This window comes from Coturnix japonica, chromosome Z (genome assembly GCF_054131305.1).
Source record: "Coturnix japonica strain WE chromosome Z, WE-NBRP24, whole genome shotgun sequence".
NCBI lineage: Eukaryota > Metazoa > Chordata > Aves > Galliformes > Phasianidae > Coturnix > Coturnix japonica.
The window spans coordinates 31,675,809-31,690,104 of NC_140702.1; the positions used below are offsets into that span (position 1 = coordinate 31,675,809).

General features: G+C 44.8%; 1 protein-coding gene across 1 annotated transcript; it reads left to right on the plus strand.

The window, feature by feature from the left end:
- Positions 1-2,159: 2,159 nt before the first annotated feature.
- Positions 2,160-13,373, plus strand: TAL2 (TAL bHLH transcription factor 2). The gene is made up of 2 exons (XM_015849639.3): positions 2,160-2,298; positions 10,717-13,373. Exon 2 carries the CDS (start codon positions 10,727-10,729, stop codon positions 11,078-11,080), a length of 354 nt encoding a protein of 117 aa, XP_015705125.1. The 5' UTR covers positions 2,160-2,298; positions 10,717-10,726; the 3' UTR covers positions 11,081-13,373.
- The last annotated feature ends 923 nt before the right edge of the window (positions 13,374-14,296 follow it).

Below are 14,296 nucleotides of genomic sequence, written 5' to 3' on the forward strand. Positions count from 1 at the left end.
CAGCAGGACAGAGCCCTTCTCTCCAGCTTGTGTACTCTGCAGCCACTTGTTCCAGGAAGAAATTTTCTCCTGTTTTAGGAATAACTGGAATCACTCTCCTAGGATGTTTCAGGGGCTAGAATTTAAAGGCTAGCATGACAAATTTCCAAAAGGGGCACAAGAAACATGGCAGTGAGGATGTTCATCCTTTGCAACCACCCACATACACGCTTTTGACTTCCTTAAAGTGACCAGAATCACATAATGGTTTGGGTTGGAAGGGACCTTAAAGCCCTCCCTGTCCCACTGCCATGCCATGGACAGGGCTGCTCCCACCAGCTCAGGCTCATGGCCCCATCCAACCTGGCCCTGTGCACCTCCAGGGATGGGGCACATACAGCAGCCAGATGTCCCCAACTCCCACAGCTGTACTTGTTCTCCTCAGCCTTCTCTGTGCATCAGCCCCAGGACTGCCCTCACGGAAATGTCTGAGGAGGGAAACTGGCCATAGCATGAGCAGGCATAGAGGCAGAATGCAAATTACCAATAGTATTCTGTTTCTCTTTGACTTTTCATGCACTGATTATGAGTGGCTGCCAAAAACCCAGGCTTCTTTCAGTGAAGAATCGCCTCAGACTCCAAAGAAGATTTCAGGATGGATCCCTGCAGAAATCTTTGTGAGAAAGAGCCCGGGGCAGGATACTGCTTTCATTGCCCTGGTTCCCTTCTCCCTGCCTGCCAGCTGTCCCAGCATCTTGGCTGCAGAGGTGCCCTAAAGAGGCAGCTGGGGCATACTTAGAACTTGGAACTTGCAGGAACAGAAGGATGGGTGGTGATCCCCCTTGGAAGGATGAACATGACCCTGCAGAGGGCATGAGTGAAACCCATATCTGACAGCAAACAGAGCAAGATGCAGCTCTCTGCACTCAGACATGAATGTGAACATATAGCAGCCTATGCAACCATTCTCACTGGAAGAACAAACACTTTTCTGGCTGGGTATCTCTTATATCTGGCCAGGGTTTGAAAACCGTGAGCAGTAGGGCTGTCCAAGCATTCAGGGATGAGCAATTTTGGTCCTGCCCTTTTCTGAGCTGGCCAGTCCCGCTGCTGCAGGCACCGTGCTGACCAGGGGATGCCAGGCAGGCTGTGGGTAAGCGATGGGCTGGGGACGCAACACAGAGAAGGAGCACTCTGCAATTTTCCAATGCAAATTACATGGAAATTAGGCTGCTGTAAAGCCAAAGGCCCCTCTGGAATAGGACCTTTAGTTAACATAACACTTGTGCTAAATGAAGCGGTTGACACAGCTTTCAGGCTGTAGTGCCACTGTTAATTCACCGCGTGAAAGGGCTGAAGCTTCGGTTGAGCTCCGCGGGGGAGGAGCTGCCCCGCCGGGACTGAGAGCAACGCTCCTATTGCTGGGGCAGCCCTCTTAACAGAGATGTGCAGCGCTTTTAACAGCCCTCCGTGCGTTTGTACCAAGGCTGCGCCTCTGTTGGCTTGGGTCTGAGGAAATCCTGCGACTATTTTCCCACAAAGAGAACCGTTGTCCAGGGGCACAGGACAAATCAGTCTGCGTTACCAACAAGGGGATATGACAGTGGTGTTCAGAGGTCTTCTCAAACATCCCCACACCCTCTGACCTTCTCTCTGGAGATTCAGCCTGATGGAGAGAGGGTCTGGGCCACATCAGGACCCCACAGCATCTCCTCTGCCGGCCCCGTGCTGAGAGGCAACCCTGCACACAAGGCTCACTCCTCAGTGTCTCCTTCCTGCAGTATCAGCCTGTGTTCTGTTTCTTGCAGTCATATGTGAGCTTGTGGGCTGCTGTCACTGAGCTGAGAGGGTGTCCAGAAACATTTGCAGGCTCAGAGCTGATTAAATAAATAAACAAATACATATTTTTAAGGGAAATAATTGATTCTTGCCACAAGAATTCCATTTTTTCCTGACAAAGTACATCTGACCCAACCAGAGTTGTGCCTGGGATAGTGGGAGCAGTCCCCCCTGTCTCTCCGTTAAGAGGCAGAGTGGTGTCAAGGAAAGAAAAGGCAGGACAGAGAAAATCTCCTGGGAGATGCAAAGCAAGCTCCTGGATTGCTAGGACCAGTGGTGACACGCGCCAGACAAAGGACCTGCTATTCTATAAATGAGGCAGCCAGGACCAGCACTAGGCTGACTCCATCCAGAGAGAGCGAGCTCTGCAGCCAGGCACGGTGAGAGCTGCTGCAGAACGAGAAAAGGACGTGCCTGATTTTGCTGTCCGTTCACCCGCTGACCTGGTTTGCTGAGCCTCAAGCACCTGTGACCAGAAATGTAAGTGACAATTTACTTGTCTCTGTGCAGAACTGCATCCCATCTCCCGGGCTTACCTTGCAACTCTCTTAGGAATGCTGATGTTTCCTTTCTGAAACACACAGCGGGAAATATCATTCAGAGAAGGAATTTCAGCGATTACCTTTTACCATCCCCTAGATTCCTCTTCATTTTCTTGTCACTTCAGAATCTTGTCATCAAAAAGTGAATAGTAAGGCACATTATCTGACGGAATAGTTGCAGAAACGGCTGCGTTTAGTCAAGCAAAGTAACTGTATTCCCCTAATTTTGTGCTGGGAATTTCCAATTCTTGGCATCCACTGAGAAGACTCGGTGAATCAGCCTCATGCCAGGAGAAATTAGTTTTTGTTTTTGACTGTTTTGGAAAGAAACATTCTTACATTATGACCTCACTATTACACATTAGGCAAACTCATTTACACCACCAGAAAGTGCTGTAAATCAGTTGTTGCATTCAGGGAAAATGATTGTATAGAACATTGTGGGCTCCCTGAGGAACAAATGAATTCTACAATGTTTGATACTTGAACCAAATTATTTGTGAAAACATAGAGAAGCATGCACTTGCCAGAATTTGTTGTGTGATTATGAACTAGATAGATAGTGTGGAAAACCTATGAATGTGTAAACAAATAAGGACGTAAAGAAAGAGCTCCAAACTTCAGTCCTCACATACTTAACAATTTCCCACTGCTTTACTGGTTGTATGCCTTACAGCTGGTGTGTCTGCACTATACATCACATTCCAGTTTTGTCCCATCTCAGTAGTTTACTTGGCAGGAAAAGCTTAAGGACTTTATTCATTTAAGCTCAGGAGTCAAACACGAATAACTCTCAGATTTCAAAAATAAATAAATAAATAAATAAAAGATAAAAGATAAAAAAATAAAAAATAAAAAATAATAAAAAATAAAAAATAAAAAATAAAAAATAAAAAATAAAAAATAAAAAATAAAAAATAAAAAATAAAAAATAAAAAATAAAAAATAAAAAATAAAAAATAAAAAATAAAAAATAAAAAATAAAAAATAAAAAATTTGAAATGGTCCTATACAGAACAGGTTAGTATCTCTGGGCTGATAGAGCCTTATTTGCCCAAGGTTGACAATAAACAATAAAAGCTTTTTTTTTTTTTTTTCTTAAGTAGCAATCCCTATTTTTCCTGCTTTCCATGAAACAGTAAAGGATGACACATGGTTTTTAGAACCCTTCTCCACTGTGTGTCTATCATTTCAGACACACAAAACAACAACAACACTCCCCACCCCCCAAAAAACCCAGCCAAAATAAATGCAGCTTGATCTTACTGCCTGTTTAAATATATTATTACAGTGGCTGCAGCACGAGCAGCCAATCCAGCAAATGAGAAGCTCCCAGTGCCAGCAAGCTTGGTGTATGACCTGGGGATGAAACTCAGATGCTCAAAAGAGACCTGTGGCCATGCAGACCTGAATGCTGACCTTCCTATCAGGTGCTGTCCCATGCAGGTTAGCAGTGTAACACCTCTGAGAAACCACAGTCCTTGTTTTGCATTGATTTGTATTGTGCCTCTGGAAGTGAAGCTTTGTTGTGGTGGGTATGTTTCTCCACACTTCTTCTAACCCAATTAGTTCCCAGTATGATGCCATGGTACCCTGTTTTAAATCGTTTTTGGTAGGAAGGGGACACATTGCACACAGATAATAATTTTTCAAACTTTTGGTCCTGCTCAAGTCAGAGATTTGCTATCAGCCTCAGAGCACACCTAGATAGAATGGAAAAGCCAAACAACATCTTGTTTATATTCTAAAATAGCATCATATCCACATTCTCCTGAGGCAAGTGTCCTTATGGCATTGTCCTTCTTCCCCTGCTTCTCACAGTTCCTTCTGACAGGGCCAGCTGCTGCAGACTGATCTTTACTGAGCTGAGAGGAAGGTGGTATCTGACCACCCTCCATCTCTGCATGGTAGACCTCCAGTGAGGACTGCCCTATGTAAGGAGCCAGTAGATGATATCTGTGTTCAGCAGGGCTCCGCATACAAGTCTGGCAAAGAACAGAGTCCTTGAAGAGCTCCTGGAAGAAGATCTAGCTGGTTTTTTTTTGTTTTTTGTTTTTTTTTTCCCCCTCCATGTTAACCCTGTGGCACTGCAATAGTGTCCAGATGTAACGTTTGGGAAATTAACAGACACTGTTTTAAAATGAAACCCAGTGGAGCTGTAATTGAGGCTTTGACTCAAGAGGCCCATACTGGAGACTGGATGAGGAGGACAGAGAAACTATTACAAATTGTCTCCCAGATCTCCTTGAATAGACAGTAACATTTGTGCAAGTTTAGCCCCCCAAAAAAATAATAATAAAAAAGGGTAGCTAGATTTCCTGGGCAAATGTCCCTTTCTTTGCTGTGGTGCGCAGCAAGCTGTTGTGTCCAAGTCAACACAGTAGACATCAATTTAACAAGAACTGCTACAGCACAAGTGGCATCTTTGCACAGGGCTGTGGTGTAATTCAGTTTTACTGCAAAGGAGTATAAAAAGCTTGGCAAGTGGGAATTTACAGGAAAAATAATCCTGTGTGCACAACATTTATGGCGTGGTGTCAACCTCATATTTTGCTCCCTGCCAAATGCGTGCTGGGTTACAGCCCACTGCTTTCCCAATCTACCTTTTGCAAGGCAGCCTTAGAGAACACAACAGGAAGGTGCCCAAGATCAAGGGCCAGCAGGGAAGGCTGATTTCACCGAAACCACATGTAGTTTAGGAAAGTACCCTTCATGCAGAGGCTGCCTTAAGCTTGTGGCCATTGCAGTGCTCTTTTAAAGATGACTCCAGTGATGTGCCTTTTCAGAAGGTCTGACAAATGGACAGTGTAGCTGGGAGTGCTCTTATACAGAAGAGCTCCAAGAAGCAGAAATTTCACTGCATACATTTTGTCCCATGTTTACAGACCCTACAAAAGGTAAATCACCATGTCAGTGCTGACTATTCATGATGGTGCTTTTGCTGCTCTGCTGCACTTTGTACTACATGATTGCCAGAAAACACTCCTGACAGAGGCATGAGGCAGTGAAAGGAGCCTTTGTTTAACGCTGAAGTAGCTCCTTTTCCTACACCTGGCTTAAAATGAAATGAAGTTCCCTTGCAGATGTCTGGAGTCAATCTGTGAGTGCTGTGAGCAAACACTCAGCTTCACTGCACCAGCCCAGCAGTACCAAAACCTGCTGTAGTTGGGCCACTGTGAACTGGGCCATACACACATATAAATGCCTTCCACTCCAAAAGCACAGAATCATAGAGTCATAGAATCATAGAATTACTCAGGTTGGAAAAGACCTTAAAGATGAAATACAACCACAACCTAACTGTACTATCCTAACTGTACTATCCTAACAACCGAGCACTAGCTGAAACAGACTAATAATGAGCAGAAGGGATATGGAGGGGCAAAGAATTATCAGGAATGAGGACAGCAGCAGATCCTGATGGCCAGCACAGCTTTGTCTCACTGTGCTGTGCTGTGCACTCCCCATGACTTGTCCACCAGTGTACTGATGGGACATGGGGAGGCAGCATGTGAGGAGGGTACGAGGGTGCTGAGGAGAGCTGAGAGGGACACGCTCCAGCCTTGAGGTGTGTTGCTCCTCCTGCAGCCTGTTGAACTGGGGGGTGTTTTCCCCTCCTCTCTCCCTTCCCGTCTTGGCCCAAGAGAAGTACTTCAGACCTGAACAAAGACAGCATGGTTCAGCTGCAGAGATCAAGATTATTTCTCCTACAAAGAGGAGGAAAAAAAAGTCATGTCTTATTGATAGGCAGTGTAATGTCCTGTGACATCTGTCCTCAGTCTTCCCCTTTGCACAGCACTGAGTCCTGTGCTCCGTGGCTGGCATGAAGCTGAAGAGGAAAACAATGAGCTTCCTCTTTCTCCTCTTCTCAACCTTGCATTGATGCAAAGTGAACAAAGCATGACTGTGGACAGCTCTATCTGGCCAATCTCTGCTCCCTGTGGCAGATCAGGCTGCCAGCACTGGCACCGCCTGCTGCTCTGTTGCCATTTACTCCAGAGCTGAAGGGACTTAACAAAATCAATGTGTTAAATAACCAATTTTAGCAGGCACGGGGTTTCTTCCCCTATGGAGTAACAGCATGGCATTACAGGTTTACTAGCAGCACTCCAATTCTTGCTGGCAGCACGCATCTGCTGTCTGATTAAGATTTGCAGGAGTAGGTCTCCAGTGGCTAGTTTCAACATGGATTTAACTTCAGCGAGGTCAAAGGTATAAACTGAGGGAGGAACTTTCTCCTCCAAGATCTTTATTTAATAGCAACCTGCTAATTATGATAGAGTGCTGGGCTGCTGGGAAGTCCCCTGCCAGCCCTTGGACATTAAATGCTGGCTCAGGGCCGTTTGCCAGGAAGGTCCTTGCAGAGATGGTGCTCTGTCCCCAAGCTGGAACTGCTGCTGCTGGAACTGCCGGAGCAACTCTTGCACAGAAAGAACTGCTGCCACCGAGGGAGAGATCTTCATCTCTGCTATTGTTCAGTCTTTTGTCTGGTGACACTTGCGGCCCCATTAGCCGTAGCCATAATTTCCCCCTCCTACCTCCCCCCATTTTAGTGCTTTTCAAAACGGGGGGGCAGGAGCTGGGAAGAATTTCAGTCATCTGTTCGGTGGGTGGCAGTGTTTTGCTTTTCTCTTGCTAACTGTCAGGGCAGATTCACTGCTGGTCTGTGGTTATGGCTCTGCACAATTCTCTTTACATGCTGCAGATGTGGATCTCAGCTCATGGAGATGCACTTAACCACTGCTTCTGGATTTGCCTTCCTGATCCCTGCAAAATCCTATCCTCAATGGCAACGTTTTGAACAGCAGAGTTACTCCTCCAGTGAAAATGGTGTAACACTCCAGATTTACACTCCTGAGAACAGAATTAATCCTCCTGGATCTACGCAGAATTGCCTTCCTATTTTCCTCCCTCATCACATAGATGTGGGCTGTTAGCCTGTGGCTGGCAGAGGTGGCCAGAAATAATCCAGGTGCAAGGTTAAAGCTATTTGTCTGCAATATGTGGGAACAAAGTGGTGATTTCTGCACAGATTTAAAACAGGCTGGTGCTATACAAATTGCACGCAGTCACCAGCCAATACATATTTTACACACTGCACCAGGAAAGCTAAAGAATATATTGCTCAGACGTGCAGCATTAGCAAAGATCTGAAGCTGTAAGCAATTCCATATTGAAAGCCAAGCTTGGTGGGGAGGGCTGGAGAAAAGGAGGGAGGAGGAGGGAAGGAATGAGACAAAAGGAATGGAAATCAGATGCTTTGTCAGTGGGCTCGCTGCTTCTTGACTGGAAAGTGCCATAGTTAGAGAAGATTGGAAGGGTTTGTAGGTGGTGAGGAACTGAGCTGTGCTGAAATGTTAACGCTGGGCAGCAGTGGACCAGGCACATTCTTCTCTCACCTTTCCAGCAGAACCTCCAAGAGACAATGTTGTTGTTTCACAATTATGTGAAACACCGAGACACTGAGGAAGAAGGGTAGTGAGACTTAAGGTGGAGAGGCTGTGGAAGTGCCTTACACCTATGGGGACCTCTCTGTGGAGGTACCAGAGCAGGAAGAGGCAGTGGGGTGGGGAAGCTGCTGTTTGCTAATTTTGAACAAATGTCAGAAATATAAGCACACACTTTTGAAGTGTAAAGTAGGCACTGGTCTCAAAAAGGCATCTATTTGCTGACAAGGCTTGTGACCACAGATGGAGCATTGTCCTTTCCAAGCGAAAGGGGAGAGAGAAAGGCAGCGTGGTGCAAAGGCACGGTAATGCTTCTAAATGATGAGGTGACATGCTCACAGCACCAGGGCTGTGCAATGACCTGTTCTCACCAAGTGCCATGCTGGCTGCTATGCAGCAGGAGGAAGGAGCTGAGCTTCCATCCACATTCATGGCTGAGATGCAGACAAGCAGGCAGGGAACAAGAGCCATGTACCAGAATGACAGCACAGAGAGAGAATACAGTCCACCCAGGCCATCAGAAGAAACAAGGAGACCCAAATAGCCTCCTCTAGTTTATAAAAAACAACTGGTTCATACATGGATAAATTTATCCTTAAACAAGCAAACAAACAGAAGCAAACAGAACAGAAAAGGGTCAAGAGAAGTGGGTGGTGCTTTGAATTTCATATGAATCCAAGCATCTGCTTGGAAGAATAAAATTGTAATGGCAAAAATTTTGCCTTGGGGAATGAACATGCTGTGGCTGACAGGAGCACTGGAGGACAATGTTTGAAATCTATTTTCCTGACTCGGCAGCATTCTTTCCTAAAAGGTGCATGCTAGCTCTTCCAAGTGAGTGCAAAGGACAAAGAAGGATTGTCCACAATGCACAAACTCCAAGTAATACTCAGGGCAGAAAGGCTTATTTTTTTTTTTTTTATTTAAATAAAATATTCTTTGAAAAGACACAACATCCATTTGGATCAAGCAATGGTGTCAGTGCATTTCACAAAAAAAAAAACAAAACAGGAAGAACTCACAGCCACCTGAAATACCAGAGCTAGTTTTTAGCAAGCACATTCTGATGAGACAGCTTTCTTGTCCCCTAAAGGTGGTGCAGACAACTGGGCTGATGGTAGTTTCAAGCTTCTACAAAAATAGAAGTGTGGTAGCTGTGTAGAGGCTACAGCTGAGAGGAGCCTGGGAGCACAGCCATATATAGTCTATGTGAGTGCATCTCCAATGGAGGCCTCTGAACATGGCTCCAACAAGATTTATGACCCTTTAGCTGCCTTTGCCTGGTGATTTGCAACCAGTGTTATACCATGATGTGAAGGTGCTGAGAGGGGACTTCTCATCTGCTGTGCATGTCTTGTCTCCCTGCCAAGGAAGACCCACTGACCTCTGTGTCACAATGGGATTGCTTTACTCTCTGAGAATTTTGCCACATGCTTCAATGAACATGAGCATCTTGCACAGCATGTCACTTCTTCAAATGGCCACGGCTTCATAGCTGGGATCTCACTCCAGTTTTTTTCCCTTCTGGGGGTAAGGAGTTCTGCCTTCCCTGCTTCCCACCCCTCTGGGACTGCTTTGGGGGTGGGTTTGCCAATGAATATAAAGAGCTGAGGGTTTCACATGCATGAAAGAGGAGGTGGAAGCATTTGTCCTTTAGTCCCTTGGCTGTCAATATTTTTCTCTGCTCCAGCTGTCTGGATGCCATTGGCATAAAAAAAACCGCTTCAGAAATGGAAGAGTGAACATCTCCCATGGGGCTGTGAGGCAGAAGGGAAGGCTCTTGAGGGAGAACTACAGCTATCAGATGTTTCTGAACAGACCTTGAGGGCTTTCCTGGGAAAGGGAAATTGGCAAGAATATCAGGGTGGTCTGACAGTCAATTTAAATCTCCCATTGCCTGGTAATGTCAGTGAGCAGGATTAGGTGAACTCCAAAAGTTTTTGGCAACCTTTCTGCTAAATGCTAAATGGCATTTAGCCCCTTGCACCTAGCACAGCAGCATCCTGTTTCCGGGTCTGTTCTGGGCACTGGGTCCCCTTTGTTGCTCAGCTCTGTGAAGCAGCGCAGCCAGGTAACATCTACATGGACTTTTGGAATGCCTGCACATTTTGTAGGCATCACATTGTCCCTCTGCACCCTGGGAACCCTGCCTGGGAGCACTTGTAGCATTTGTGGCTTAGTCTTAGCAGCTCTCAGAGGCTAAAATAGAAGTCTGAACAAATCGAAGTGGTGAGCCCCCATCATCAGCAGTGAGCAGTCAGTGTGGGCAGGGAGCCAGGCCATTGCTTCCCTGGAGAAATCTCCTGAAACAACCATAATCACATGTTCATTAGCATCAGCTGTCTGCCTTCTGTAGTCCCCTACTGTAGGTCCACCTACGTCTGGCTTATTTCTTGCTATGCTCTAAAGCTTGGGACAGATGGGAACAGCCTCCAAGAAGGTGTAAAATGGGCCTTGATAAGCATGGTTGTATGTGTTCTGTACTGGTTCTGCCCACCCCTCCCTTCTTATCCTGCAAGAAGTGCTCAGGTGCCCCACAAAGCCTGTTGGAATGACTAACATGGAGGCTAAAGGGAATTCTTTTGCAAAGGAACCTCAGGAGGCTGGAAAAGCTGGGCATCAAGGGGCTGTACAAGAAAATTAAACTCATTTACTCTTTTGTGAAGTTCTTATTGGACTCTGGTGTCTGCAGCTGCTATGCCTATGATTGTGGATTTAAATAGAGACATAATTTATAGGACTAGGGTGGGTGAATCTATGTGCAGGACAAGGACATCAGCCACAGAGGGCAACAATTAGGAATTCCTAGCATCATTGCCAAGTGTTCACAGCTGGCAGAGAGGTAACAGCATGCCTGCAGGAAAGTCAGGGATATCTAGCACTCAATCTCCATCTCCTTTATTTTACAGCACCTTGAAAATGACCAGGAAGATCTTCACCAACACCAGGGAGCGATGGAGGCAGCAAAATGTCAACAGTGCCTTTGCCAAGCTGAGGAAACTTATTCCCACCCATCCACCAGACAAAAAACTGAGCAAAAATGAAACACTACGACTAGCCATGAGATACATCAACTTCCTCGTCAAGGTACTGGGAGAGCCAGGCCTGCAGCAGACAGCAGTGGCAGCCCGAGGCAGCATCCTGGGGTTATTCCAGCAAGCCCCATGCCTGCAGAGCATGGAGGAGCTGACTCTCATTGAAAGCTGTGGTGCCTCCTCTCCCAGCATGAGCAGCAACCTTGCAGAATGCTGGTCAGAGACTTCATCTCCTTAGCAGAGAATGAGAGATGCAGTCCTTGTGTTAGTCTGATAGTCACCGTCATTATGGGTTGTTTCTTTATATACAATGGTTATTTATTTGTATTTATTATGGCTTTATTTATGTTTCTATTTAAAGGCAAAGGAATTCCTTGGTCAGTTAGCAACTGAAAGAGCAGAGGGAAAGCTGTTGTGCTCTGGGAACTAGGAAGAACTCACTGCTGTAACAGTTAATAGGCCTCTGCCCTGACCTCCTCTATCAGTTGGGGCCATAGAAATCTATCCAGTATTTTGGCAGGGAAAGAGATTATTCTCTCGTGATATTTTGAAGAAGCACTCTGAGCTTAAGAAGCAATGAATGTGCCACAAAATGTGTCCAAAAAAGATACCTGACCATGGTAGAGAGAGGTTTTGAGGGCTATAATATTTTCTCCATACCTCCACCACTGGTTCTAGTCGCCATCTGCACCCAATGTAAATCTTATTTCCAGCTTGAACTTTTTTGAAAATACAAATCCTGACCCTTGAACCTGGCTACGTCTTTCTCCATCAGACTGGAGAAATCCCTAATGTTACAGAAAAATTCTATTTACCGATTTAAAAATTAGCTTAAAACAAAAACATTGTTTTAAGATAAAGGAAGAGTCACAGATGAATTTCAGTATAATCTGTGAAGACTGCCTAGCACTGACAGTGTGTACATGAAGGAAACTGTCTGACTACACTCCAGCTGCCATCAAAACCCATCAAGCAGGCTGCTGGCTAAATGCCTTTGTATTTTTACAGCTGTAAAAATAGGGGAAGTCCTTGTTCTGAGCAGGAGGTCTCAGAAAAAAGGCCTGACTGATACTCTCAGAAACTCTTTATGAACACAAGTGAGCAGCACCCTTCTCATGAACAGGTGGGATGCAATCATCAATCTGCTTCAGTGCCTGTTTGGCACAGGCTGCATGCCAGGGGTCTTGGACTTGATCCATGCATTAGGAGTTCAGTCAATAAACAGGATGAGCAAGAGTTTTTTGTGGGTTGGTGCACACAAATCAACTTCCTGAATTATAACCTATGTCAGAAAAGATTTGTCCTGTTCATGTAAGGTACAAAGCTGCTGAGAGCAAGAGAAAAAATGACAGTGGGTTCAAGTAGATCTGCTTCCAGGTCAACTCATGCTCCCACTGACAGAAGTCCTTTCTATTTCTAGATGAAACAAGGCACGTGTTAGTGTTTAGAAAAAAGCTATTTGTGACAGGTAAAGAAATGGAGCCTCCACATGCCAAGGCATCTCCCTGGGCTGTTTCTTCTTATTTGTGAGACAAGGAGCTGCCTTCAGGAAACAGAGACAGGGCTTGTTTATGTAACACATACAGCCCTTCTGCCTGAGGGTATTTGTCACCCACAGCTCAGCTGCGTTTAAAGTCTCACCAAACAGCAAGCATGCTTTTCTCCTTCCTCCTTGGTGTCTTTCAGGGCTGCACCAAAAAAATCAGGTCTGGTTCTTGTGAAGTGTGTATTGTGCTGTTTAGTGCACTACAAAGCAATACCGCTCACTTGGTCCAGGGTTAATGCTGTAAGGTACAGGAATATCAGTGGAAACCTTTGACCAAAAGAAAAAGGAGTATAAGTGGTTAACGACCGTTTTGTTTCTGAACACTACGAATCTTCACTTCCTTATTCCTGCATTATTGAACTCTGAGGGCTAAGGATGGTACAAGAGAGCAGCTGAGTGAAAACACATAGGAGACTTTCACATGGTCTGTGCAATTAGCACTGCCTTCTCCCCACCTCTGCATCAGAGGTAATGAGCCAAGTCCTCCTCCTAGCTTTCTGATGAACTAGTCCAAATAAATCAGAGTGCTTATTGGTGAGGCGTGATGGTATTCTTTGTTCTAACAGCCACTTGCTATCCTAAGAAACATGTATCACCAAGACAAGTCAAAACGTCTCATCAGCAGAATTATTGCCTAGGGAAAGCAAAAGGAAACCTGCCAATTTTGTAACATAACATACTTGTAATATTTCCAACCCTTAAAGTTCCTTTCTCATTATTGTTTCAGTTCTCATCCACATTTCCTTTTTTCTCTTTTTTTCCATCTAGGAGCTCCCTACTTTCGCATCCCATGTGTGTTTGACTAGATCTATTGACCAAAGAGTTTTTTGTCAATTGTTGTTTTGTTGTTGTTGTTTTTGCTTCGTGTTTTGGGGATTTCTTATCTGTATGATCAGGAACAGATATGATGTACCTGATCACATTTTGCGCTACATTATGTTAATTAACATCTAATATATTCCAAATAAATTATTTAAGAAATGAATCTCTCTTCATCTGTAAAATTTCTCTAAAATTTCATTTTACATTTGCATGCCACTTAGCAGAGGACATCAGATTCATTGCAGTGTAATTTACAGTAAATAATCCTTCTTTTGTTTCTTGATCTTAGAAGCAACTTGGAACCACTATCAGGTTATGAATGACGTCAGGAATTATTTGTTTTTTGTCACTAATACTTTCTGGTGATTTTCCAACTCAAAACATTCTGTGGTACTCTATGATGTGCAAGAGAGGCACTTCTGTACAAAACGTGCCTGAGAAATATGTTGTCCCAAGAGATTCTACATAAAAATAATGAAATCAGCAAATATGAACTCTAAGGTATGTATTTATACCATGCAAGGCAATGTCAACTCAGAGAGGATCTTCTGCTTGCTGCAAGTAATGCCACATTAACTGGTATGCTCAAAATTGTCTGGCAAGATAATGGCTCCAGTGGCATGGAGATCTACACATCAGTTGTAGCTGGTTGAAAATGTCTCTTATACATTGTTGCAGTGGCAAAACCTTAGTATAAATGACATAAGTGTCCCTAATTGTAAGGCCCCTACTGTATCTCCTACGGGTACCTAGCAGTGCTAAACTGGGTTGAGTGGCACATTTTTCCTTGTTCTTTGTTTCCTTGTCCTTTTTTTTTGGGGGGGGTAGGGGGGGAGGGGACAGGTGAGGAGGGAAGGTGTAAGGGGAATAACACGGCTCTCAATACTGCAAGGAAAGCTAAGGTGTTCATCTCATAGAATAATTTTTTTGTATCTCCAGATAGCAAAAGGTATGATGCAAGGTAAAAAAATAAGTTATGTTTCTCTCCAACACATGATACACCCTACCCTGAGCAGAGTGAGGTGTCCTCACATGCCTTTGTGAAGCAGAAATCCAGATGAGTCATTCCTTTACTCAGAATTTCCA